Raw genomic sequence first — 26,970 nt, 5'->3', positions numbered from 1 at the left:
TTAGAATTTGGTTGGCTTTTAACATATACTTCTTAACTATATTGTTATGGGCAAATTCTAAACTCTTTCTGCCTCAGTTTCCTCTTTGTAAACTGATGATAATCCTGTCTCCAAAATTAACCTAATGTATAAATGATGTGATGTAAGGCATTCAGTATCTTAACCTGGCTCCTAGAAGATACTCAGCAATGCTAGTTCTGTATCAGTTCCCCTGTTCGTTTCTGTACTTGGTGAATTAAAGGATGGTGTCAAATGATTTGAAACGAACATTAAACATCAATAAAACACAAATAAAAATTGTTTTCTTAAATCTGGATGTTAAACCATTCCACCTACACTCTTCTAAAAATTGTATTGCAATTATAGTCATTTATTATTTGACAGAATCATTCCTGGAAGTGTTATGCCCAGTTTGATTGTCCCCAAAGACCACCAAGGAGCCGATACCACTGTAAAACACATGAGAGTTCTATTACAGGTGCATTCCTGGACTCTCAACTATCACCAACACAGCAGATTTGAATTGAGAGCCCCGACCCTTTAGTTAACAGGGGTTTTATAGGGTTTTTAGACATTCTATATATTATAGTACCATTTAGCAAATCATCTCATCCCATGGGAAATTCAAAGGCCATCTCTTAGAATTGATTAGTGCATCCAGTGGTGGGAATGGCCCTAGTAAAGGTGGTTGGATGGCTTTGGGGCTGATGTCTTTTAAATTGATTGGCTAAAGTATAGGGTCTGAGCTGCTGGGGTATAATGCCAAACTGCAGGGTCTCGGGAAGTTATCAATCACCTTAATTGCCTTGAGAAGACACCAGGAACTCTAGGTGTTTCTCTGTTATCTGCTAATTGGCTGTTGCTGGGAGAGTTTACTGCAAGGGGAGTTCATTTATTTTATTTAGGAGCTTCTGGCTCAGGGTTCAGGGTCTGGTCAGGCCCGAGTTACAAGATGAAGGCCTATTTTAAAATAGTTGCACCTTGATCCAGGCTCAGGTCTCTCAGAAGAAAGCAACAAGTAAGATTTTTCTGGAAAAAGACAAGAGGTTATGAAGGAGCCAGGATTTGGGGATCAATTAGCAGCAGTCGGTAACCACTCTGGAAAAACACCAATTTGAGATTTGGGGATGAGAAGGAAGGGCAGGAGGGATGTAAACAGAAGCAAATGCCCTTTGGTTTCCAGTCTGTCTCCAACCCAGACTGAAGTCCTTGGGACGGGGCAAGTGGTAGTGGTCTCTCTAGATATGCCCTATCCTGGACTCCATTTCCCAGAGTCCCAGGTGTCCTTACGTATTCCGTGCTCCAAATGCCTGTGAGGGTGAATGTGGCAGAAAGTGTGTGCACCTGCGCATCACTGCCCACGTTGCCTAGAATTGGGAACTGAGGGAGTTCACTCACTGAGCAGCTGCACTGCTTTCTCCTGCATTCGCCAGGTCTCTTGCTGTGGAAGTACAATCCCAGGCATCCTGCAGCCTGCCACCCTCTGCTACTAAGCCTCAGGATCTACCACCTGTAGGTCACACTGCCAGGGACTTTTCCTGCCCCCCACTCCCTGCTTTGCTCCCTGTCTGTCCTGAAGAAAGGGGACGTGTGCCTGGGACATTTGTTTGTAAGTATGGAGAACAGAAAGGGGTCACGGATGCATGTGTGGGAGAGGGGTGGATGTGAGGGGGGCCAGTGGATCCCAGACGCTGTTCACTTGCTTCCCAGGGAACCTGGAGGCTTCCCTGGGCACGGTAGGGGCTGGGACCCAACGGTAGGAGCTGTTGAGTCTTCCACCGCTGCTTCCCCACCTCCCTGCACCCAATCAGTCCCGCATGCTGCCTTGCTCAAACTTTCCTTAATGTGTCTTATGTAGTGGTTACTAGAGAGGGGGCACGGGATAGGAGAGCTTTACAAGCAGGGCAAGCAGAGGGACAACCAAGGAAGGCAATGAGCCTCTCATTCTCTATATTTCAATAAGGGTGATTCACAGGTAGGATGGTTTGCAGAATTTCATCTGGCTAGGCCTCCCGCTGTTTCCTGAGGTTGTTTCAGTGGGGCAGGGCTCAGTGGCCTTAGGCAAGGGGCCAAAGGCTGCAGGGGGTTGGGGAATGAGACTCAGATTAGGATCTGCTTCTGCTCCTTGGTCCCCACCCTGCACCTCAAAGGCCCAGAGGGTGGGGTCCCCATGGCACACCTGAAAGCTGGGATCTGCTTACCCAGCTGACATTTTCTAGGCAGTGCAGCTTGATGGGTATGCGGTAGTTTTGTGGTTTGATGTCTGTTCTGTATTTTGTTAACAGACTTATCAATTTGGAGTTTGCGGCATGAAAACCTAGCTGATTATTTATTTGGCTGCTTTTTAGTTTCTATCTTCATCCTTCTCTCTTCTGTTAGCAAGGAAGTCAACTCTTATTACCTGCCATTGAACTCTTTGCAAAGTGAGATGTGAACCGAAGTTAATGCAAATCTATTGTGTGGGTCAGTAACTGGAGCTATTTTAATCTGGGTTTGGATAAAGTGGAAAACTCTAAAAACATACATACAGAAAAGTAACTTTTTCTCTGCCCAGTTCCTTACAGTCACCCGATGCTTCACCAAGCTATTTAAAGATTTGTTTGTTTTACTTGAGAGGCAGAGTTGCATACAGAGAGAGGGAGAGACAGAGAGAGAGGTCTTCCATCCCCTGACTCACTCTCCCAATGGCCGCAATAGCTGGAGCTGAGCTAATCTGAAGCTAGGAGCGAGGAGCTCCCTGTGGATCTCCCACATGGGTTCAGGGACCCAAGCAGTCGGGTCATCTTCTACTAAGCTGGATTGAAAGAGGAGCAGCTGGGACTAGAACTGGTGCCCATATGGGATGCTGGTGCCGCAGGAAAAGGCTTAGCCCATTACACCACAGCACCAGCACCCAAGCTGATTATCTTACAGACCATACTGTTTTAATTAAGAAGTCCAGTTACTTTGCTTATTTTAAGTTTTGTGTTTAAGTCCATGACATTTTTGATATGAAAGGATATTAGTTATAGATTTTCATAATGACTGTGGTCTGTGCCAGCCTCTATACAAGTTGTCAATGTGAGGAGGGGTAAGAAAGAAGAGGGAAAAGAAAAAGTGCCCCATCCCCCATACAGAGTTGCCCACATAGTGTAGATGTGGCCTTGAAAACTGTTGCTGTCTTTGAGTATAATGAAGTTTTCACAAGAATAACTGTTTAAGTGACTCTTGTATTCTATTAGAGTGGTGTTGCCACCGATTACTAATTTATGAATCTCATTTACCATAATGAGGTCATCTAGGAAGTAAAAATAGAAACTGAATCCTGGATCAAGGGTGTTAGTGTGACAGTTTCTCCTCTCAACCTCAATATGTTGTTTGTGACCTTTTCTCCATTGTACTTCCTATCACAGTGCTTGTGAATGGACAAGTAGTTTTGTGTTTTTGCTGGGAAGAGCTGCTTCACACTCATGAAACAACTGTAAGACCACTTTCTGAGCAACCATGTTGTGTGCCCATTAATATGACTTGGGGATGGCCAAGAGCAGGACTCGTAGACTTGTCAGGCTAACTGGCTGTCCTTGGCACATCATTCCTTGTACTGCTATAAGTTTCTGGCATGTTATTTAAAATTTGTAAGAGATATGTTTCATATGAGATGCCTAAGCTGGTCAGTAGCAGTGATGTCTTTAAGGAAAGGTGCCATGTGAGGAAGCATTCTGGTGATGTCCATTCATCTGACCATTTATGGTAGTCATTGATGTCTACCACATGTTAGGAGAAGGAAATCCTCTCTGGGTTACATTAAGCTAGGAGGATTCATATACAGTTTATCAAAGGTTTCTCTGTGTGAGGGAATAACCAAAATACTACATTGTATAGGTTTTTTTTTTAAGATTTGCTTTATTTATTTCAAAGACAGAGTTACAGAGAGAGAGAGAGAAGTCTTCCATCCACTGGTTCACTATCAAAATGGCTGCAACAGTTGGGATTGGGCCAGGCTGAAGCCAGGAGTCAGAGCTAGGAGCTTCTTCCTGGTCTCCCACTTGAGTACAGGGGCCCAAGCACTTGGCTGAAGCACTTGCTTTCCCAGGTGCATTAGCTGCAAGCTGGATTGAAAATGGAGCAGCTAGGTCTTGAACCAGCACCCATGTGGGATGTCAGCACTGCAGGAGGCTGCTTAACTCACTATGCCAGCCCCAGGTGGGTTTTTTCAAAGGGGAGGATAATTTTTTTTTTCTGATATGACTCTCAATATAAAGATTTTAATTTGTAGTAGATGATGGTTTTTGGATATAATTTGAGTTTCATTAAATTTCTATTTAGTGTATATTTTTTGAAGTTAATGATCCCTAGTATTTATCTTGTGTTATCATTACTTTGATATTCTTCCATTTCTCATTTACACTACTTTTTTAAAAAACATTTACATTGTGTATTTGAATGACAGAGTGATAGAAAGAGATGGATAGAGAGAGGTCTGTTTCACCCTCCAAATGGGCTGCAGTGGTCAGGGTAGGGCCAGACTGAAGCCAGAAGCCTGGAACTCCATTTGAGATTCCCATGCAGGTGGCAGGGATCCAAGTGCCAGGCCATCTTCTGCTGTCTTTCTCAGGAATATTAATAGGGAACTAGATTGAAAGTGGAGCAGCTGAGATTTGAACTGGTACTTATATGGGATGCTGGCATTGTTGGCAGTAGTTTAACCCAGTGTGCCACAATGTTATCCCATCAATAGACTTTTTAAAAAATATATTTATTTATATGAAAGAATTATACAGAGAGAGAAGGAGAGGCAGAGAGAGAAAAGTCTTCCATCTACAGGTTCATTCCCCACTTGGCCACAATGACTGGAGCTCCACCAATCTGAAGCTAGGAGCTTCTTCTGGGTCTCCCATGTGGGTACAGGGGCCCATGGACTTGGGCCATCTTTACTGCTTTTGTAGGACATAGCAGAGAGCTGGATTGGAAGTGGAGCAGCCACTTCCATATGAGATGCTGGCACTGTAGGTGGTGGCTTTACCCTCTAGGCCACAGTGTAGGCCCCCATAATTATACTTTTGAAGTGAAATCAGTGGCTATGAAAATGTACAAGCTAAAGTTAAACAAGGGAAATAGAAAGAAGCTTCTTCTAACTACAATTGGTTCCAGAGACCTTTATTGGACATCAGCTCTGACTGGGCCAATAAGCAAAGCAAAAAAGTCAGAGCTTTAGTTAACATTTTGCTCTAAATCAGAGGTGGGGAATATCCATACTGTGGGCCATTATAAGGTCCATGAAATCATTTGTTCTGGCCCTGCCAAGGCAACTTCAGGTGGGAATGGATAATCAATCTACAGTATGCTAATTTTTCAGTTGGTAATTTTATATGGTCCATGAATGATATAAATATACAAATGGCCCTGGAATAAAAAAGTTCCCACTTCTGCAAAATGTTAATGGCAAATTCAATGCACTTTACACTCCTTTTTGTGACCTGTTATCTAAATCTGTAACTCTTTTCCTTTGATGAATTCATTGCTTGTTTATTTATTGAAGAGACTTAGAGAATCCCTGCCCACTGATTTACTACCCAAATGCCCACAGATGCCATGGTGAGGACCATGGCAAAAGCTGGTTGGTGAGAGCTCCATCCTGGTTTTCCATGTGAGTTTCATGTACCCAATCACTTAAGCAATCACCACTGCTTCCCACAGTCTGCTTTAATAGGAAGATGGATTCAGGAGCCATATCCGTATCCAGGAATTGAACTCACTCAAGTAAAAAAGACACGATATTTTTTTTCACTTTTTAAAAAGATTTATTTATTTGAAAGTCAGAGTTACGCAGAGAGAAGAGGCAGAGAGAGAGAGAGGTCTTGATGGTCCACTCCCCAGTTGGCTGCAATGGCTGGAGCTGTGCCAATCCAATGCCAGGAGCCAGGAGCTTCTTCCCAGTCTCCCACATGGGTGCAGGGGCTCAAGAACTTGGGCCACCTTCTACTTCTTTCCTAGGCCATAGCAGAGAGCTGGGTCAGAAGTGGAGCAGCCGGTTCTTGAATCAGCATCCATATTGGATGCTGGCGCTTCAGGCCAGCGCCTATAAGGAATATGAAATTTCCAAGGGGTATATAAATACTGAGTGACTTGTTGAGGCACCAGGGAGGTGAATTCAGGAACCTTGTCTGATTGGAGGCAGGAGGAGAAGCCACATGATGATAGCAGTGATAACAGTATTAGCAATGAATAGACCAGTATAAGGATCCATCTGAGTTCCAGTTTCCCCACAATGGCATTTTCAAAATACCAGTTTAATCTGGTTATAAATCATGTAAGGATTGATCAGAAAAATTAAAGTGGGAAGACCACCTTGATTTTTTTGATTATTAAGCTGTGTATTTCATTAATCACTGAGAGTGCTGAAGGATATTTTTCCAACTGTTTGTTATGCTGTTATACATGGAAATGTTTTACTAATTTCATTTTGTAGTAGTTCATTATTAATACGTACAAATGCTTTTGCTTTTTAAAGTTGCATTTCAGCAATTTTGATTAATGTATATTAGTCATACATTATTATAGGATATAGTGCAATATTTGAACACATATACACAGTAGAAACTAATTAAGCTAGATAACTAGTTTTCCATTTCCTCTTCATAATTTGAGCCTGCCAGCTCCTCTCCTCCAGTTCTTTACATAGTACCTAATATGGTGCACTCTAGTCATCAAACTGTATTATGGAACACCAGAAGTTACTTCTGCCCCCCTGTGCTTTGCTACCTGTTAGCAATACCCCTCTCTCCCTAGCTGCCACCCTTCTCAGCCTCTACTCATCACAATTCAGACCCATTTTTTTGTCACTTCAATATATGACAAGGAATGTGTGACATTTGTGTTTCTGTGTCTGGCTTATTTCAGTTAATTTAAGTATCTCTATGTTTTAAAAGATATAAAAATATTTTATTTTTTGTGTCCAAATGATGTTCCCTTGTCCACTGTCTCACTGATTGACAGCTAGATTTGTTCTAAATCATGACTGCTGTGAACTGTGTTATAGTGACTGTAGGAAAATTGCTGTCTCTTTGATATTCTTATTTCATTTCCTTTTACTGTATAGCCAGCAGTAAGATAGCTATGTCATGTAGATTAAGTTTTCTTTTCTGAGTAATGACCATACTGTTCTCCATAACTCCTGTACTAATTTACATTTTTACCTGTAGTATATGAGAGTTTTCTTTTCTCATATCCTCTCTAGCACTTATTTTCTTTTTTATATTTTTGGAATAAGTTATAATATTGTGGGTTTTTTCTATTGGTTTATTTATTTTTATTAAGTATTTCATTGTTTATTTGAAAGAGTTAAATATAGAGAGGGGAAGGCAGAGAGATCTCTCATCTGATAGCATACACCACAAAGAGTTGCAACAATTGGGGCTGGGCCAGGCTCAAGTCAGGAGCTTCTTCTGGGTTTCCCACATGAAAAGCAGGGGCCCAAGTCCTTGGACCATTTTCTGCTGTTTTCCCAGGTGCATTAGCAGGTGTCTGAGTTGGAAGTGGACTAGTTCAGAGTCAAATTGGCACTCCCATGGGATGCTGGCCTCACAATTGGCAGTTTACTCACTATGCCACAATGCCAGCCCCTCTCCCTATCATTTTAGTCCTCAAAAAGTCATTAATGTCAGCATTCACCCCATTTCCTTTTCTCTCTGCTATTCAATTTATTGAAGTTTTATTTTATTTCCACTATTCCTAATATTGCTCTTCCCAAGGTCATTAGTGATTACTGTGTTTGTTAAATGGAATTTTTGTTTTTAATTCCTCATTTACAGAGTGCACTTTGTAAAGTTCTACTGCATGCCAAACCCTTTTCTAGGCACAAAATATAGGCTATTTTTCTCTTAACGGTTAATATGACAACATGCTCACAAGACAACATAAAGTACACTTTCACTGAGAATAAATTGTTATGAAAATGAAGCATAGTAATGGGATAAGTAACTAATCAGAACAAAGAATGGGTTTAGAAGGCATCATCTGACACATTTCCTAGCTCCCTCTTCAAACACTGTCTCCCTCAGCATACATTGTAACACATCTCCTTCAATTTCCTCTGTACTTCTGATTACTCCCTTTAAGTTCATTTGCCGTTTCACATGCTTAAAATCAAATATTGATATTTCTCAGATGTTTACCATTGCAGTGGTTGTCTACACACTTTTTTTTTTAAGTGATAGCATCTAAAATTTTTATTTGTTTATTTTCACTTTATTTGAAATACAGAGATAGAGATAGAGATAATAGAGATAGATAGAGGTGAAGAGAAAGGGGGCGGCATTATGATACTGCAGGTTAAGTGGCCACTTGGGATGCCAGCATCCCATATCAGAATGTGGATACAAGTGTCATGTGCTCCACTTCTGATCCAGCATCCTGCTAATGTATCTGAGAAGGCAGAGGAAGATGGTCCAAGTACTTGGGCCCCTGCCACTCATGTTGGAAACCAGAATGGAGGTCCTGGTTCCTGACTTCAACCTAGCCCAGACCTGGGGTGTGAACCAATGAATGGAATGTCACTTTCTCTTCCTCTCTCCCCCTTTCTCTCCACCACTCTGTCTTTCTTTTTTTTTTAACTTTTATTTAATGAATATACGTTTCCAAAGTACGAATAATGGATTACTATGGCTTCCCCCCCATACCGTCCCTCCCACCCACAACCCTCCCCTTTCCCACTCCCTCTCCCCTTCCATTCACATCAAGATTCATTTTCGATTATCTTAATATACGGTTGTCTACACACTTTACAAATACATGTAGTGCTTGGCTAAACTCATCTACTCCTCATGACATCTTACTTTATGTTATATTAAATTTACATTTCTCCTGAGCATATAACACATATATATGCAACTATGAACTTCACAGTTCCTCAAAATCAATATGAACAAAAGTAAAAGTAAAACTTGCTTCCCCCTTGGTAAACCTTATCTCAGAATATGTCACCAACATTCCACTTTCTATAAAAGGTAAATATTTGGGAATAATCAATTCTTTCCCCTTTTTGTTCACTTACCTATGACTGGATGAGTGTATTCCTTACCTATTTTTCAAATCTCTTCATTCCACCTGCTACCTCCTTGGTCCCACCTTCCTTATATCTGCTGTCACCTACATAAATGAAATTACAATAGTTATCTAAGATGGTTCCCACTCTTGCTCTCAACTTCAGTCCATTCCCCAAGCAGCAAATTAAACACAATAGCTGTCACCTTATTTCTCTTTCATATCTTCATCTACACCACATGACTCTTCCACATCCCACTTCTGCCTACTTCTTCATCTTCATCTTTGTCAGTGGCCCCTGACCCCAACTCTGCTTTAATCACTGTGAACTTTTGCTCAGTTCCTGCTCCATACCTTGCCCTTAATATACTACTTGACATGTGAAAACCATGGCTCATGAAAACTACAGACTGTATAAATGAGTGAATCTTTTGAGCATCACAATTTCTTGGAGAAATGTAATAAGGAATAAAACAAAAAATATCCTTGGTATACAGCAGGTATACTATTTTTAAAGCCACAGAGAAGAGACTAAATAGAAGTTCAGCAGAAGGAAAGTAGCGTGATACAAAAGTTTGTGGCAAGGCTAACAGGCACCGGTCAAGAATCTAACAAATCCATTAGGAAAAGACTAAAATTTTCTTCACCTCCTTCAATCATACAAATTATTTCAACCTAGGATAATGAGACAACTTTCCAATTTATATGTATATATTTTTCATCAGTTTAGAGGTTTTATTGTAGAAGGCTTTCGTATCCTGGATTAAATCTATTGCTTGGTATTTTATTTTCTTGTGACAATTGTAAATATGTTTGCTCTTAAAATTTGCTGCCCACTAAATTCATTATTATATACCAAAGTGCTACTGAATTCATTTTGTATTGTCCATTTTATTAAATTATCAGTTCCAGAATTCTCTTGATGATGTTCTTATTTATTTCCATATAGAACCATGTTATCTGCAAACAGAAATATAAATTTAAATTCTTACTTTCCTGTTTGAGTGGATATTTTCTGTTTTCGATTGTATTCATTTGAATCATTTCCTATTTCTCTTAATTTAGCTAGAAAATTATTTTCTTCAAAGAATCAGCTCTTCATTTTTTTAAAAGACTGATTTATTTATTTTAAAGCAGACTTACAGAGAAGTAGAGGCAGAGAAAGAGAGAGAGAGAGAGAGAGAGATAGAGTCTTCCATCTACTGGTTTACTCCCCAAATGGCCACAATGGCCAGAGCTGCACTCATTCAAAGCCAGGAGCCAGGAGCTTCTTCCAGGTCTCAGATGTGGGTTAAGGGGCCTAAGGACTTAGGCCATCTTTTACTGCTTTCCCAGGCCATAGCAGAGAGCTGGTTCAGAAGTGGAGCAGCCAGGACTTGCACTGTCTCCCATATGGGGTGCCAACACTACAGGCAGTGGCTTTACCTGCTATGCCACAATGCTGGTCCCTCTTCATTTTATTTATTTTTAGTATTGATTAAGATTCGTCCTTATTTATTTCTGCTTTGATCTTTATTATTTATTTTTTACTGCCCTTGGATTTGACTCATTCTTGTTTTTTCTGGGTACTTGAGAAGGATAGTAGGTTACTTATCTGATATCTTTATTGTGTTTCTATATGTTTGGCCAACTGAAGTCATAGTTTTAATTTCTATGTTTCTCTGATAACTGTGGGGACCTTCTAGGTGACTGCAGAGAACGCTTGCAGAAATGAGGCTGTATTAGGTTGCTAACAAAATACCACAGATAGTGTCATTTTAATCAGAGAAATTTACTTCTCAGAGTTCTGGAGATTGAAAACACAAGATCAAAGTCATAACAAGCTTGATTTTCTTCTAGAGGCCTTTCTCCCAATGGACCTCACACATATGATATTATTTGTTCTGCTCAAAAGCAATTTCTCCAGGTAGAATCATATTGGCACTTAGCACTTAAAGGTATGAGTTTTAGGGAGGCACATTTCAGTCCATAACACTTATATGGGCTACATGGTCTGACTCAAAGACAGCCATCTCTGGGGAGGCTAGAGATGTTGAAATGAGTGTTAGGATTCTTACGGTATTACTTTCAGAGCTAACTCCATTGAAAATTGTGCATGCATGCACACACACAGAAACAAAAATACTTGCACATATAAACACATACTACAGTGGAAATGCCTAATGGTTCTTACCTATAGGTAACATCAATACAATAACCATAAGGTGGCAAATTAGCAAACCATTAAAAAGAGTATTGGAGAGAATAAAAACAAAATCTGCCACTACAAAAATATGTAAGTATATGTATATATGATATTCAATATTTATAGTTGCTAAAAGATAAATACTGATGTGTGGGAAATAAAACCTAAATCTTACCTCTCAATATTACAGACTATGCTGCATGGAGAATGTCTTCCCAAAACCATTCATTGGGTTAATGCTTTGGCATAGTATGTTAGGTCTTCAACTGCAGCACTGGAATCCCATATGGGTGCCAATTCAAGTGCCTGCTGGTACACTTCCAGTTCTGCTCTTGGTAATGGCCAAGAAAGCAGTGAAAGATAGCCCAAATACTAGGGCCCCTGCAACCATGTGGCAGACCCAGAGGAAGCTCCTAGCTGCTGGCTTTGGATCATCCCAGCTCCAGACATTGTGGCCATATGGGGAGTAAACCAGTGGATAGAAGACCCCTCTTTCTGTCTCTCCTTCTTTATGTCCATAGCTGATTCTCAAATAAAAATTGAATCTTTATAAAATATTGAAAATTCTTCACATTTTAAATTTCTGTTACTCAAAGCTAGCACAGAACTACATTATACATAGGAAAGATAGATTCTGAAAATCATAAATGTAATGCATTGTAGCAAAATTTTCAAACACTTCTGATTTTCTCAACACTAGATACTAAATTAATAGTCATTGTAGGCCGGTGCCACGGCTCACTAGGCTAATCCTCTGCCTTGCGGCACCGGCACACCAGGTTCTAGTCCCAGTCGGGGCGCCGGATTCTGTCCCGGTTGCCCCTCTTCCAGGCCAGCTCTCTGCTATGGTCAGGGAGTGCAGTGGAGGATGGCCCAAGTGCTTGGGCCCTGCACCCCATGGGAGACCAGGAGAAGCACCTGGCTCCTGCCTTCGGCTCAGTGCGGTGCGCCGGCCGCAGTGCACCAGCTGTGGCGGCCATTGGAGGGTAAACCAAAGGCAAAAGGAAGACCTTTCGCTCTGTCTCTTTCTCTCACTGTCCACTCTGCCTGTCCAAGAAAAAAAAAATAGTCATTGTGGGTTTTTATCTCTTTGACAACCACTTGTAGTACTTCACAGCTTTTCCAAATTTATCACTATGTGTGTTTTTCAAAACATGCACTGAATTTTACCAGTTTAATGAACATGAAATTGAATTTTAGTGGCACATATAATAAACATCTACAAAGCTTCCAAAACATAGAAATACCATGGATCAGATATGAGACTTACATTTGATTGAGTTCAATTCTTTTAAGCTAATTTGTCATTAGTATGTGGCAATTACAAATATAATTAATAATTAAGCATATAAGCATTAAAATTGAATGATTCATAGAATTAGGAAAAGATCATGTGTAGCAGTGGGAACATGTTTTTTAGTAAAATTGATGAGGGTTACTTAAAATCTAAATAAGAAGCTATTCTAGTAAACTCCAAAGACATATAGGGAGTAAATAAATACCACAGAAGGTAAGAGCAAAGAGATTTGGTGCCAGTTGAAACCTGGTCTGCTTTCTTATCCCCTGTCGTGACACAATGAAATGGAAACATCAGGATCCTTCTCCTCTCTACCACCAACTGAAGGGCAAGGCATCCTCATTTGTTCTGACTCCAGTTTCCTGTCGCCAAGAATATGTCCTGGGTGAATATGGCTGAGAGGTAGTGCCCCATCCTATCTGAATGATGGAGGCTCTGTATTTGTCAAGAGAACACATAGATCCCATCTTCCACTATATGTTATGTCCACCGTAAGCATGTCTACAGAAATTGACCATATTTGTGGTGAATTTTGGTTGTAAGTTTTTGGGATAAGGAAGATATCTCTCTCTCTCTCTCTCTCTCTCTCTCTCTCTCTCTCTCTTTTTTTCAAATACGTAATTTTATTTAAGAAATAACTCAATCCAAGTGTCTGACATGGCTCAAAGGCCTTCACCTACTTGAGGCATTGCTTCCCGGGAGGAGTTTTTCAGTATGTGATTTTGCAGGGAGCTGGAATTGAATTAGGAGGGGAGCAGCCACTCAAATGGTAATTTCTAGTGAATCTTGGCTAGATCTTATCTCTTCCTCAAGCAGACCCCAGGGTTTTCCTGAAGATAACTGTGTCAAATAAGGAAAATCTGAGAAGGCAAATGCTTTACAATGTGTGTTTCTCTCACATGTCCTGATGTCTCATAGGTAAAGGAAGTGAAATGGTGAAATCCAAGGTCTTGTGAAGGGATGGATACAGGGAATGGTGTTATTTGAAATCATTACTGAAAAAGTATACTACATTAAATATATATTATGTATATTTGTTCCAATGCAATTTTGGCCAAAAATGTGATGCTGTAAGTTGCATTCTTTCTATAGACTTTCAGGTCTAAAAATACAAGAAGTGTTCTAGTGTACACACATATATATGGAATCCTATATGGTATTTTTGAAATCATAGAAAAAGAATGAATTCAAAATGACTTTCTCTAATGTAAATTTTAGTGACAACATAATGTTTGTCTCTTTGATAACCTCATTTATTTGGATAATCACCCTTAAAGTTTTAATTTTTTTTACTATTATCTCATTATTTTACAAAATTTGTAGGCAGTGCTTTCTTAATTATTCCTCAGCTTGTAGTCAGTTTTCATTTTAGGAAATCTATAAGTGTTTATTAATCAAAAAGGAAAATAAACATAACTTTGTTCTCAGAGAATATCCACAAATAAGATGAATGACAAATGTGTCATGATTATGAAACATTACATTCATCTAAGATAGGGCAGTTTGGTCTCTGTTCTTTCTGTTGCCATGAGAAAATATATATTACATGTTTGAGTTGAACCTCAGAGCAAAATATCCTAAATCTTTTGGATCATGATGTCACAGTTTTTATTGTCACATACATGACATAGTGGTCAACATTTTAGTGCTACCTTGAAAATAAATACTTAGAATTCTACAAAGGTAAAAATTGCCTAGTACTAACACACATATCCGTTAAATTCATTTCTGAATTTTTAGAGTAATGCAGTCCTTAATAGTTTTGAGGTGCTGAACTTGATTCAGGTATAGGATCCAAAATGTGGGGAAAAGAATCTAGTGCAGGTTATTTTGTTTTTGTAATATTTATTTATTGATTTGAAAGGCAGGGTTACAGAGATTGGGAGAGACAGGGAGAGAAAAAGAGATATCTTCCATCTTTCTGCTCCATTTCCCAAATGGCCACAGTGGCTGGGACTGGGCCAGGCTAAACCAAGAGCCTGGGACTCCATCTTGGTCACCCATATTAGGGGATGGGGCCCAAATACTCAGACCATCTTTCAGTACTCTTTCAGACGTATTAGCAATGGAGCTGGGTAGCAATAGAGAGGCAGGACTCAAATTGTACGCTCACAAAGGATGACAGGATTGCAGATGGAGGCTTAACCTGCTACATCACATTGCAGATGCCTACTTCAGTTTCTTAAATCTTTATGCATTTCTCTCAATTAGTCACAAATGCAGATTGTAGTGCAGACTTCCCCAAGTACTGTTTTTAGGCAAATAATTCCATTGTTTTCCTTTAATTTGATGTTATTTCAGTTCTTCAAATGTTCATCAGTAGAATAATCATAGACAAAGCCAAAAGCTATTTTCTATTGTCTGTCTTACCTCAATGTTCTTATTTAAAAATATTTATGAGCTTGATAGGGAAAGAAGTTAAAGGACAGAAAGAGAGAGAGAGAGAGAGAGAGAGTGAGAGAGAGAGAGAGAGAGAGCTCCCATGCATTTATTCACTCCCTAAATAACCATACCAAGCAGAGGTGAGCAGGATTGAATCCAGAAGTTAGGAATGGAGTCTATGCCTGCCTCCTTGGTGGCATCACTACTGCTTCCCCAGTTCTGCATTAGCTGAGAGCTGGAAACTAGAACTGGCACTGGAAATCCAAGTTGGGCACTCTGAAGTAGAACTAGGGTTTCTTAGCTGGCATCATAAACACTAAACTAAATGCTTGCCCTCTCTTTAAAATATTTGTCTTTTGCCATATTTGAAGTGACTATGGATGATGTTTTCCTGGAAATTCTTCTGTGTTCATTCTCATTAAGGCTTCACTGATAGGATCTTCTCTTTTTCCCTAAATGCTTCTAAATTCTTCACTTTAACATTGCTCACTCAAAGTTAATATTATCCCCCTTTCAGTCTGTTATGTAATTCCTCTGGACAGATGTAGCCCTTTTGATCTGAAACTCCTGTTTCCCTCTGGGTTGGGCATTTTTCACTGCTTTCAGACAATAGTTTGACTCCCTGTTTAATGCTTCTTATGTGGTTGTCCAAATGCTCAAGTCTAAAATGAAACCACTTCCTTCCTTCTTCCTTCATACCTGCATACATCATACACAGCTTTTAGTGTTTGCTTTGTGACAGAGTTCATATGTTGACCAGAGGTGTTCTATTACAGGTGATGATAGGATTTGAAGACCTGGCTGTGTATTTCACCTGGAAAGAATGGCAGAACATGAACAATGCTCAAAAAATCTTGTACAGGGATGTGATGCTGGAGACCTACAGCATCCTGTTCTCCTTGGGTGAGTGACACCCATCACATTCCCAATGGTAACTTTTTCTGCTATTTGACAAATAAGTAAACACTTTATAAAGTATAATGTTTGGAAGGTGTAGAATTTGAGAACATGAATAATCTGAATTTCTAACATCCAGGAAGGATTCAAATTGGTACCTTTGTTGCAGAGCACCTGAACCAAGCTCTAGTCTTTTAAATAACCCAACATTGTGATTTCACAAAGTCTGACATTGTTTCCATTAATAGGGCACTGCATGACCAAACCTGATTTGGTCTTGAAGTTGGAGCAAGGAGCAGAGCCCTGGATGGTGGAAGAATGCTTGCATCAGAGCCTTCCAGGTCAGTCTGCACATAATGGGCAGGGAGGCCAAAGTAGAAGCAGTGCAGCAGATGTTGACTGGTGCTCTTTCCATGAATTTTTCTCAAGTCTTACTCCTGATGACATCTGGATTTGTAAATCAGGTATTCTAGAATATCTGGGGATACCAATGTCTGTCTCTTTTCTTCTTGGTGAAGATATTCTTGAATTAAAAAAAAATTATAATGCTTTTCTGATGTTACTAAGGGTTTTTTTTTCCAGGTTAGATTCATTCTACACATTCTAACTTGTTCTCCACACTTTCATACCTTTTCCTTCATGCATTTATTAACTCTTTCAGTGGCTGGCAACCCTCTCTTTCATTCTCTTTGTGCCTCAATCTTTGTCTCTTTGGCTTTGAAGTAAGTTAATAAATGAGTAAATGCTAAAAGATGATCAGGAATAAGCCTCTGTGCTGTGACATCAAAAATCATAAAGCTAAGCATGAACTTGTATAGGAACATGAAAATAAGTGATCCTAGACTCACCAAGAAATTCATGAGTTTCTCAATCCCAAGGTCAAGTAACCTCATAGGTTCATGTTGAATGGCTCAGATTTGTTTGGGAGAAGAGTTTGAATTATGAATTCTTATTTTTCATTGTCATTGAAAAACAAGAAAATAACAAAACAGCATAGGAAATGAAGTGTTCTGTGAAAATAGGAGGCAACTAATCAAAAGCCTTGAGAAACTCAAATTATCACAGAGGAGTGTTTATAGGAAGAATTGAGAGGAGATAACCACAGCTGGTGTTTTCAGAATTAGTTAGAAAACACTTTTCAAGTGATCTCTGTTAAATATAAGAGTGAGAATAAGAGAGGGAGGAGATATATAGTTTGGGACATGCTCAATCGGACTTGCCCCAAATGGTAGAGTTAGAAATGTACCAGGGATTCCAATTCAATCCTATCAAGGTGGTATGTACCAATGCCATCTCACTAGTACAAGTGATCAGTTTCAGTCCACAATTGATCATAATGAGAGGATTAAGAGTCAAAGGGATCACATAAATAAATCTAGTACCTGAGAATACTAACTGAAAGAATTAAAAAGGAGAGAATGATCCAATATGGAAAGTGGGATACAAAGAAGGCTCAAGAATTCCAGATGTCCTAAATAGCATTATGGCCTCAGAATCATCCCTTAAGGCATTCGGATCTGACTGAAGAGCCCATGAGAGTATTTCAGGCATGGAAAGCCAAGACACTCTGGCAAAAAAATGACCTAAATGAAAGATCTCTGCAAGTGAGATCCCAGTGGAAAGAATGGGCCATCAAAGGAGGTACCTTTTTCTGAAGAGAGGAAAGAACTTCCACTTTGACTATGACCTTGTCCAAACATGATCAGAGTTGGCAAACTCAAAAGGCTTCCATAACCTTGGCAACCCATGACAAGAGCCTAGGGTGATTACTGACACCATAAACAAGCATGTCAATTTGTTAAGTCAACAACAGGAGTCGCTGTGCACTTATTCCTCATGTAGGATCTCTGTCCTTAATGTGTTGCACAATGTGAATTAATGCTATAACTGGTACTCAAACAGTACTGTACACTTTGTGTTTCTGTGTGGGTGCAAACTGTTAATCTTTTTCTTAATATATACTAAATTGATCTTCTGTATGTAAAGATAATTGAAAATGAATCTTGATGTGTATGGGATGGGAGAGGGAGTGGGAGATGGGAGGGTTGTGGGTAGGAGGGAAGATATGTGGGGGGAAAAGCCACTATAATCTAAAAGCTGTACTTTGGAAATTTATATTTATTAAATAAAAGTTAAAAAAAATAAGAAAACACTTTTCAAAGAAAGTGAGCACCCCGTGGGTTGTAGAAACAAATTCTTTAAACTGGTATCGAGTTTATACCCAAGATGGTATACTGTGACTTTTCTGTACCAGTAACAGATATGAGAAGCTGAAGATGTCAGATTTACTTAGGAATATGGGGAAGCGGTCATAGATTGCAGATAAAAGTTTTTCATTTGAAAAATCCTACAAACCCCAGGGAAGACTAAACATGAGGAAACATACACTCATATACTATTCCTTAAATGTGATCCTGTTTGGAATACAAACACATTTCATTCTTCACCTGAAAGTAAATGATCCAGTAAAACTTTCTTGTATTTCTGAAATATTAGAGAAGCCCAAAATACACAATTTTTCTAAATATAAACTGGAGCAAAAGCACAAGGAAAAAATGTTTGCTAGGCAAGGGGTGAAAATTTTTGCTAAATATTTGTCTAATCTTTGAAATCTTTTGTAGTTGTTTCATCTCTGATAAAAGCAGAATGTCAATGAGTAGAGAAAGATCTTTTAACTCACTGTCTGCAAACGACTGCAACAGTTAGGTCTGTCTAGTCTGAAGCCAATATCCTGGAATTCTATCTAGTCTTCTCTGGTGTATCACAGGGTCCCAAACACATAAACCGTCATCTGCAGCCTCCCAGGTTACATAAGCAGAGAGTTATATTCAAAGCAGAGACTTGTATTGGAGACAAGAGTAGTCAGGTTTCAAACTGGCATATCTGAACAGAATTCAAGTAGTGAACACAATCATGATTGAGCATTGGGAGACTATTGATACTATTCAATATATTAATGTGTTAAGGAGAAAAGCCATATAATAATCATAACTAAGTTTCTCGTATTGATTTTGTTAATATTTTATGCCAATTGAATAATAAGTAACTTGATTCCATTTACATAAGTTATCAAGGGGAAAGTTCTATGTGATTCAGTGAGGTGGTTGTTTATTTTTTTCTCATTTCAGTTGCTGTGAAAAGGGATGACCTGATTAGGACCAACCAGGAATGTCAGGACAAAAGTCTAAATCTTAATGTTATGAAAAATAACAACACTTGAACTCCAAAGAGAGTTGAATTAAGAAAAACATTTAATTTATGTTCAAGCCATATTCCAAACCTAAATATCAGAAAGGGAAATTATTTAAGAATGAAACCTGAAGAATGCAATGTATGTCAAAATGTGTATCCCCAAAGGGGGTCTGATCAACTACAACCTGAAGAGAAATTTGATGCCACTAAGGTACCTGGGAACTCTCTCCAGTTCTGTGAGCCTCTTAATCAGTGTCACAAGATTCAGACTGTAAATCAGACATTTGAGCATATTGGACAAGGGAAAGACTTCACAAGGAAGATGTTCTTTAAATCTGAGAAGGTTCATAAGGGAGAAACCTGTAATAAGTCAATCACTGTTGGAAAGGCAACTCAAATAATAAATGCTTTCCACAAAAGCTCTAACCTCAGTACGTGTCAACAAACCCACATAAGAGAGAAATTTTATGAATATATTAGATATGTGGAACCTGTTATTTACCACTCAAATCTTGCCATAAATCAGAGACCATATGTAGAGAAAAAACTCTATGCAGGTAAACCTTGTGGAAAATCTTTCAGTTGTGAGTCCTGCCATAACATCCATCACAGTACTCACATACAGGGAAACCCCCATATGTGTATTGAATGTGGAGAGACCACTCACCAGGAGTCAGATCTCATTAGACAACAGAAAGTTCACATACAGATGAAACCTCATGAGTGTACTAATAGTAGAAAAGTCTTTTTCCCAAAACTGTACATCATAACACAACAGAGAATTCACATAGAGGAGAAACCTCATGAATATAATGACTATGGAAAAGACTTTTTGAACAAGTCCAACCTCATCAATCAGCAGAGAATCCACAAAGGGAAGAAGCATTATGAATGCAATGAATATGGAAAAGCCTTTGGCCATAAATCAAACCTCAAAATGCATCAGAGAATTCACACAGGGGAGAAACGTTATAAATGTTTTGACTGTGGAAAAGTCTTTGGCCGGAAGTCAAGCATCATAATTCATCAAAGAGGTCACACTGGGGAGAAACATTATGAATGTAATGTCTGTAGAAAAGCTTTTGGCAAGAAATCAAATCTCATGAGGCATCAGAGAATTCACACAGGGGAGAAACCTCATAAATGTAATGACTGTGGAAAAGCCTTTGGACAAAAGTCAGAACTCATCATACACCAGCGAATTCACACAGGGGAGAAACCTCATGAATGTAATAACTGTGGCAAAGCCTTTGGCCATAAGACCAACCTAATAATGCATCAGAGAATTCACACAGGGGAGAAACCTTATGAATGCAAGGAATGTGGAAAAGCCTTTGGCCAGAAGGCAAGCCTAATAATGCATAAGAGAATTCACACAGGGGAGAAACCTTATGAATGTAATGACTGTGGAAAAGCCTTTAGCCAGAAGTCAATCCTCAGAAACCATCAGAGAACTCACACAGGTGAGAAACCTTATGAATGTAATAACTGTGGCAAAGCCTTTGGCCAGAAGGCAAACCTAATAATCCATCAGTGAATTCACACAGGGGAGAAACCTTATGAATGTAATAACTGTGGAAAAGACTTTGGCCATAAGACAAGCCTAATAATGCATCAGAGAATTCACACAGGGGAGAAACCTTATGAATGTAATGACTGTGGAAAAGCCTTTGGCCAGAAGTCACACCTCATTAGACATCAGAGAATTCACACAGGAGAGAATTCTTATGAATGTAATAACTGTGTAAAAGCCTTTGGCCGGAAGGCAAGCCTAATATTGCATCAGAGAATTCACACAGGGGAGAAACATTATGAATGTAATGACTGTGGAAAAGCCTTTGGCCAGAAGTCACACCTCATAGACATCAGAGAATTCACACAGGAGAGAATTCTTATGAATGTAATAACTGTGTAAAAGCCTTTGGCCGGAAGGCAAGCCTAATAATGCATCAGAGAATTCACACAGGGGAGAAACCTTATGAATGTAATGACTGAGGAAAAGCCTTTGGAAATATATCACAACTCAATGCATCAGAGAATTAACACAGGAGAGAAATGTCATGAATGTAATGACTGGAAAAGTCTTTTGTGAAAAATCACAACTCCTATACACCAGAAAATTCACACAGGTGAGAAACCTTATTAAGCTAATGACTAATGGAAAGGTCTTTGGCCAGAATCAGACCTTATTGAACACCAGAGAATTCACACAGGGCAGGAGCCTTATGAATGTAATGTATGTGGAAAAGCCTTTGACAATAAGTGAGAACTCAATGCACCAGAGAATTCACACAAGGAGAAACCTTATGAATGTAATGACTCAGAAACTTTTTAACTATAATTCAACCCTAACTGCACATCATCAAATCATATAGGGGAAAACCCTTTTGAATGTAATGCATGTGAAAAAGCCTTTATCTGGAAGTCACACCTCTTAAGACATCAGAAATCACATGGGGGGAAAACCTTATGAATATAATGAGTGTTAGAAAGCTCTTTGCCAAAATCATGCCTTATAACGTCAGAGAATTTAGAGTAGAGACTTTTGAGTGTAATAAATGTAAGAGGTCCTTTTGTCAGAAGTAATGCCCCATACTACATCATGGAATTCAAACAAAGGAAATAGTTTAAGAATATACTGACTGTGGAAGAGCTTTTTCCCAAAATCAATGTAATCTTTGTGACAAAGCCTTTTGTTAGAAACCATGGCCCATACAACAGGGACTCATGTAAAGGAGAAAGCTAATGAATGTTATTAGTGTGAAAAACATCATTCTTCCAAAATCAATTGTTATAATCAAAGAATTCACACAGGGGTTTTCTTACAAGTGTAATGAATGTTGAAAAGTATTTTCCTGGAATTCATGCTTACATTGATACAAAATTCAAAACATATGACAAAACAGTTAGCCAGAAATTAGATATCAATAGACATCAGAGAAACCATAAAGAAAAAAATAAATGTAAGGAATGTTTAAAAAAAATTCATCTCCTGTAAATCTGTCTTTAGTTCACAAGAAGTGACTCAGAAATGAAATTACCATAAGTCATCTCTCAATGGTTAGCTGAGAACTCACCAAAGAGAAAATCCTTTGCTTGTAATGTAATTGGAAAAACCTTTATTGTAAGGCAAACTTCTGCAATACTTAGCAAGATTACAGGGAGAAGTTTCTGAAAATGTCATGTGTTTAGAATTCTTAGATACAACCACACCTCAGCAAGTGTTAGGCAATTCACATGATGAATTGTGACTGAGACAGGTTAACCATTCTTCAGAAATTCTTTCTCTTATATAACCTGTGTTTTTAGTTTCCCATTATTGTGAGACCAAGTAAATGACCTATGCTTTCATGTATAAATTTTGCTAACAAATATTCAACAGTTGATTCAACAGTTACTTGGAATACCTTCACCAATTACAAAGTTATTGTTGTATAGCAGTTTTACCACCTGCCTAGGATTCTTTCCCCACATTATTGTAGTATTGTAGTACAAAGAAGTAATGTGACCACAGGCATGTGAACTGAACTGACACATGTTCCAGCCATCATTCTGTACTCCAGCCCTGGGTGATGAGTGTTGTGTCCAGTATAGGGAATGAGCCTGTGGTCACCTGTATACTCATGTGAACTTTCAAGTTATCTGTGTGCATGTCTGGATTAGACTATACTGCCTGAGGTCTGTTCGAATATTCAGGTAGGACTTTTTGCACACATCACCTTCACTATATAATGGGACTATCTCAAATCCTATAAATTGCTCTTTATCTCCTAAATTTTCTTGGATTACTGAGTTGCAATCCATTTTAAAATATTTCATTTACAATCCCTTATTTTATACTTTTCTTCCTTTAATTTCTTGCACAGAGACAATAATTTGGGTAGTATTACTTCATACTGCTAAAAGTGACCCTCATTTTTATTGAAAATGTGTGTTTTCATCCTTTTCCAAAGGCAAAAGGAGGCTTATACTGAAAATGAAAATCAATGTCATCATGAAGGCAAAGATGAAAGTCATGTAATCATAAAGACAGAGGCTACCAGAAGCTGAAGTTGGCAATGAAGAGATTATTCTGTAGATACTGGCTGGAGCACAGACCTCACTCCCTGCATTGCAGTTTGAGCCAGAGAGAGTGATTTCACTTTTATCCTTCAAATAGTGACAGTATACATTTTACTTTTTTTAAGTCATTAAGCTTGTGATAATTTTTGACAGTAACAATAGGTAACCAGATTCTCTTACTACTAACCTGGAAGTGACTGAAATTTCATGAAACATGAGCACAATCTGGTGGTAGAACTAAAAAAACTGATCATATCTGGGAAAATTGACAAAAACTTGCTAGTAGGGTCAACGGATGGATCAATTAGCTCCCTGATCCACAGCTAATTATTTCCTTATAATTATCATTGTTGGAATATAAATAATGCGGTATGCCTCTAGAAGCCATTTCTTAATTCTGGATGGAATATAATTCTTTTGGCTTATTTGTTTTGTGTCATTTGTGCTTTTCCAATGTTTTTAATCACTGATGCCTCAATAAATTCTTTTTTTCTAAAGTTAAATGTGATATATTTTATTTACAAATAATCCTCAGGGACCGGGAGAGGACAGTTATTGTCAGAAATCCACTAATTTCTTTGAATTTTTGTTTTGGTGTTAATTTCCGACATGTGTTATGAGTTCTATTGAAAGAGACACTGGTTAGTTTAATGACTGATGATGCCATAATTTCTTATGACAAGTAATTGTACATTTTCTGGCTGGGAGTCTTACTTTCCTCTATACTTAAGGAGTCTGTTTCTCTATGGGCTTTGTTTGATTATCTATGACTTGATCAGGGTGGGGGATATTTTGACCTGTTTGTATTTCTTGCCATCTTAATTTTGTTTTCCTTCAAAACAAGGCTGAGACAGGAGCATATCTGAGGGTCTTATATGGGACTTGATGCCAGATGTAGAGTGAGGGCATAGAAAATGTGAGAAGGGGAAGCAAGTTCACAGAAGAAAATGCTGGTGAATTGGTAGCTAATGTGAGCCAGCTGGTATCCATATCAATTTTAACTGTATCCAGCCAAGAATTTGCTATCAACTGATGTCCTAAGATTTGGAGTCCGATGCCATTGTGAATTGCTGGGTATTGTCTGTGAACTTTTTATAGCTCTGTTAACTTTAGTGAGCTTTAAGAGAGCCTGGCATAGTCAATCTAGATGAATGAAAGATCTTTGTAGATTTGTTATAGCAAAAAGTGCCTGCTGATGAAGAACAGGTTATACGGGGCCACTTAATAGAAACACAGTTAGCCACAATACTGAAGGAATGAAATGTTGTGAACAAGTATTATATTATGGATTCAAGTTTAAAATTAGTTGATTTAGAGAAAGATCTTTGGTGCAGTGCTTAATAAAGCACTTGGGATGTCTGAATACCTAGATTTGAGTCCAGCTTCATTTCTGATTCTAGTTGCCTGATACTACACATATTTGGATGTTGCCATTCAAATTGGAAGACCAAATTGAGTTCTAACATCCTGGCTTTAAGCTGTGCTGATTCAAGTGCCAGCTGCTCCACTTCTGATTTAGCACTCTGTAATGTGCCTAGGAAAGCGGCATAAGATGGCTCAAGTGCTTGGACCATGCATCCATGTGGGAGACTCTGAAAAAGCTCCTGGCTCATGGTTTCAGAACTGTTCAGTTCCAGCCATTGCATCCATTTGGGGTATGAACCAGCAAATGGAAGACCTCTAGCTCCCTCTGTCTCTCTGCCTCTGCCTTGTCCCTCTCTGTAACTCTTTCAAATGAATAAATAAATTTTACAAAAACCAAAAGATTACATAAGTTTACTAATCCCTGTCCCCCTTAAGGTAAAATATCAGTCAATGATTTCTTATGTGTCTGCCCTGGATGGACAGGTATACAGTAGCTCAGCTCTGAGGGTCCAAAAGAGAAGATGCTCTGGGTGGGGTCAACCATGGTTTCTCAGGAATGGCATTGTAAAACCATAAATCCATAGACTAGATAGTGAATAAACACGGCATTTTCAAAATGGTGAACAACAATTTAACCCATGAAATTTTCACATCAGATTTGGACTAGACCATTTGGGATATAAAGTATTTTATCATGAGATTAAAATTAAGATCACAAATAGAAGTCTTTATAATTTTTTTATTCAAATTATACAAATTGCATGTACTTCATATGTACAGATTCAGAAACAGTGATAATTCCTACCCTGCCCTCCATACAGCACATGTGCCCACCCTTTTTCTTCCCCCATCCCATTCTTATTTTTAACAAATATCTATTTTCAATTTGTTATACTCATAAAAATAACCATGCTCTAAGTAGAGTTCAACAAATAGTATGAAGAAAAAAACACAAAAGAGCATTGAACCTGAACAGTAGAGACAAAGACTTAAAAATCACTGCAAGGGCTGGCACTGTGATGCAGTGGGTTAAAGCCCTAGTCTGCAGTGCCAGCATCCCATATGGGCACCAGTTTGAGTCCCAACTGCTCCTCTTCCTATCCAGCTCTCTGCTGGTGGCCTGGAAAATCAGTAGAAGATGGCCCAAGTCCTTGGGCCCCTGCACCTGCATGGGAGGACTGGAATAGGTTCCTGGCTCCTAACTTTGTATCAGCTCAGCTCTGGCCATTGTGGTCATTTTGGGAATGAACCAGTGGAATGGAAGACCTCTCTCTCTCTCTCTCTCTCTCTCTCTCTCTGGTTCTATCTCTTTAACTCTGTCTTTCAAATAAATAAAACAATTCTTTAAAAAAATCACTGAATTCAAAATGTCAACTTCATTCCTATAGATTACTTTTTAGGTACTCTATTACTTACCACAATCAGACTGGCTTATTTCATTAAGTATTATGATTTCCAGTTGCATCCATTTTTTTGCAAACAACAGGATATCATTTTTAACCATTGTATAGTATTCCTTGGTATATATATAACACAGTTTCTTTATCTAATCTTCAATTGATTGACATCTGGGTTGATCTGAAATCTTAGCCCTTGTGGATTGAGCTGCAATCAACATAGGGATACAGATAAATTTTTCATACACTGATTTCTTTTAATGTAACTGCACCGGTTTACATTCCCATCAACAATAAATTAGGATTTTTCCCCCTCATCCTAGTCAGAATTTGTTGTTTGCTGATTTCTCCATTGGAGCTATTGTAACTGTGGTGAGGTGAAACATCATTGTAGTTTGATCTGCATTTCTCTGATGGTTAGTGATCCTGAACATTTTTTCATGTGTTTATTGCCATTTGAATTTCCTCTCTTGATAAAAAGGCTGTTCAAGTCTTTTGCCCCCCTTTTAACCAGATTGTTTGCTTTCTTCTTGTTATATTTCATTACATTTTGTGTATTCTGATTACTGGCTTGTAAATGTTTTCTTCCATTCTGTCATGCTTCTTCATTTGGCTGAGTTTTTCCTTTGCAGGGAAGAGGCTTCTCCACTTGATGTAATCCCATTTGTTCAATTTTGGCTTTGACTGCTTGTGCTTCTGGGATCTTTTCCAAGAAGATTCTTCCTCTGCCAATATGTTGTAGAGTTCCTCCAATGTATAGCTAGTAATTTGATGGTATCGGGTCATATCATAGATGTAGGTCTTTGATCCATGTTGGGTAGATTTTTTGTGTAAGGTGTAAAGTAGGGGTCTTGTTTCATACTTCTGCATGTGGAGATCTAGTTTTCCCAGCATCATTTGTTGAAGAGACTGCCCTTGATTCAAGGATATAGTTTAGCTCCTTTGTCAATGATCAGTTGGTCGCAGATGCATGGATGAGTTCTCAAGTTTCTACTCCTTCCATCGGTCTACACATCTCTCTTTTTTTTTAACCAATACCAGGCTGTTTTGATTTCACCTCACTGATCTTTTTTATTTTATGTTTCAATTGTGTTTATTTCTTCCCTAATATTAATTATTTATTTCCTCCTAATAATTTGGAGTTTGTTTTGTTGTTGCTTTTCTAGGTCCTT

General features: G+C 38.7%; 2 protein-coding genes across 6 annotated transcripts in view; both read left to right on the top strand.

Moving 5' to 3' along the window:
* The first annotated feature begins 867 nt into the window (after window positions 1-867).
* LOC149124800 (zinc finger protein 39-like) overlaps window positions 868-26,970 on the top strand; it is a 750,627-nt gene continuing 724,524 nt past the window's right edge. The window contains exons 1-5 of one of the 5 annotated variants that reach the window (XM_089301848.1): window positions 887-1,018; window positions 1,434-1,609; window positions 15,662-15,788; window positions 16,031-16,246; window positions 22,928-23,522. In XM_089301848.1, the coding sequence (XP_089157974.1) occupies window positions 15,665-15,788; window positions 16,031-16,246; window positions 22,928-22,995 (408 nt within the window). In that variant the 5' untranslated portion in view covers window positions 887-1,018; window positions 1,434-1,609; window positions 15,662-15,664 and the 3' untranslated portion in view covers window positions 22,996-23,522. Of the gene's footprint in view, window positions 1,019-1,242; window positions 1,610-15,661; window positions 15,789-16,030; window positions 16,247-18,910; window positions 19,027-22,927; window positions 23,523-26,970 lie in introns of those variants that run through there. The other 4 variants (XM_089301849.1, XR_016211527.1, XR_016211526.1 and 1 more) reach the window with 4 other exon arrangements.
* Window positions 19,093-21,867, top strand: LOC149124802 (uncharacterized). The gene is given in 2 exon segments (XM_089302585.1): window positions 19,093-20,833; window positions 20,836-21,867. Coding segments are annotated over 2 exon segments (1,875 nt in total). The 3' UTR covers window positions 20,970-21,867.

This window comes from Oryctolagus cuniculus, chromosome 8 (assembly GCF_051225735.1).
Source record: "Oryctolagus cuniculus isolate XC-2025 breed Fujian yellow rabbit chromosome 8, ASM5122573v1, whole genome shotgun sequence".
NCBI lineage: Eukaryota > Metazoa > Chordata > Mammalia > Lagomorpha > Leporidae > Oryctolagus > Oryctolagus cuniculus.
This window is presented reverse-complemented; position numbering and strand designations above follow the sequence as displayed.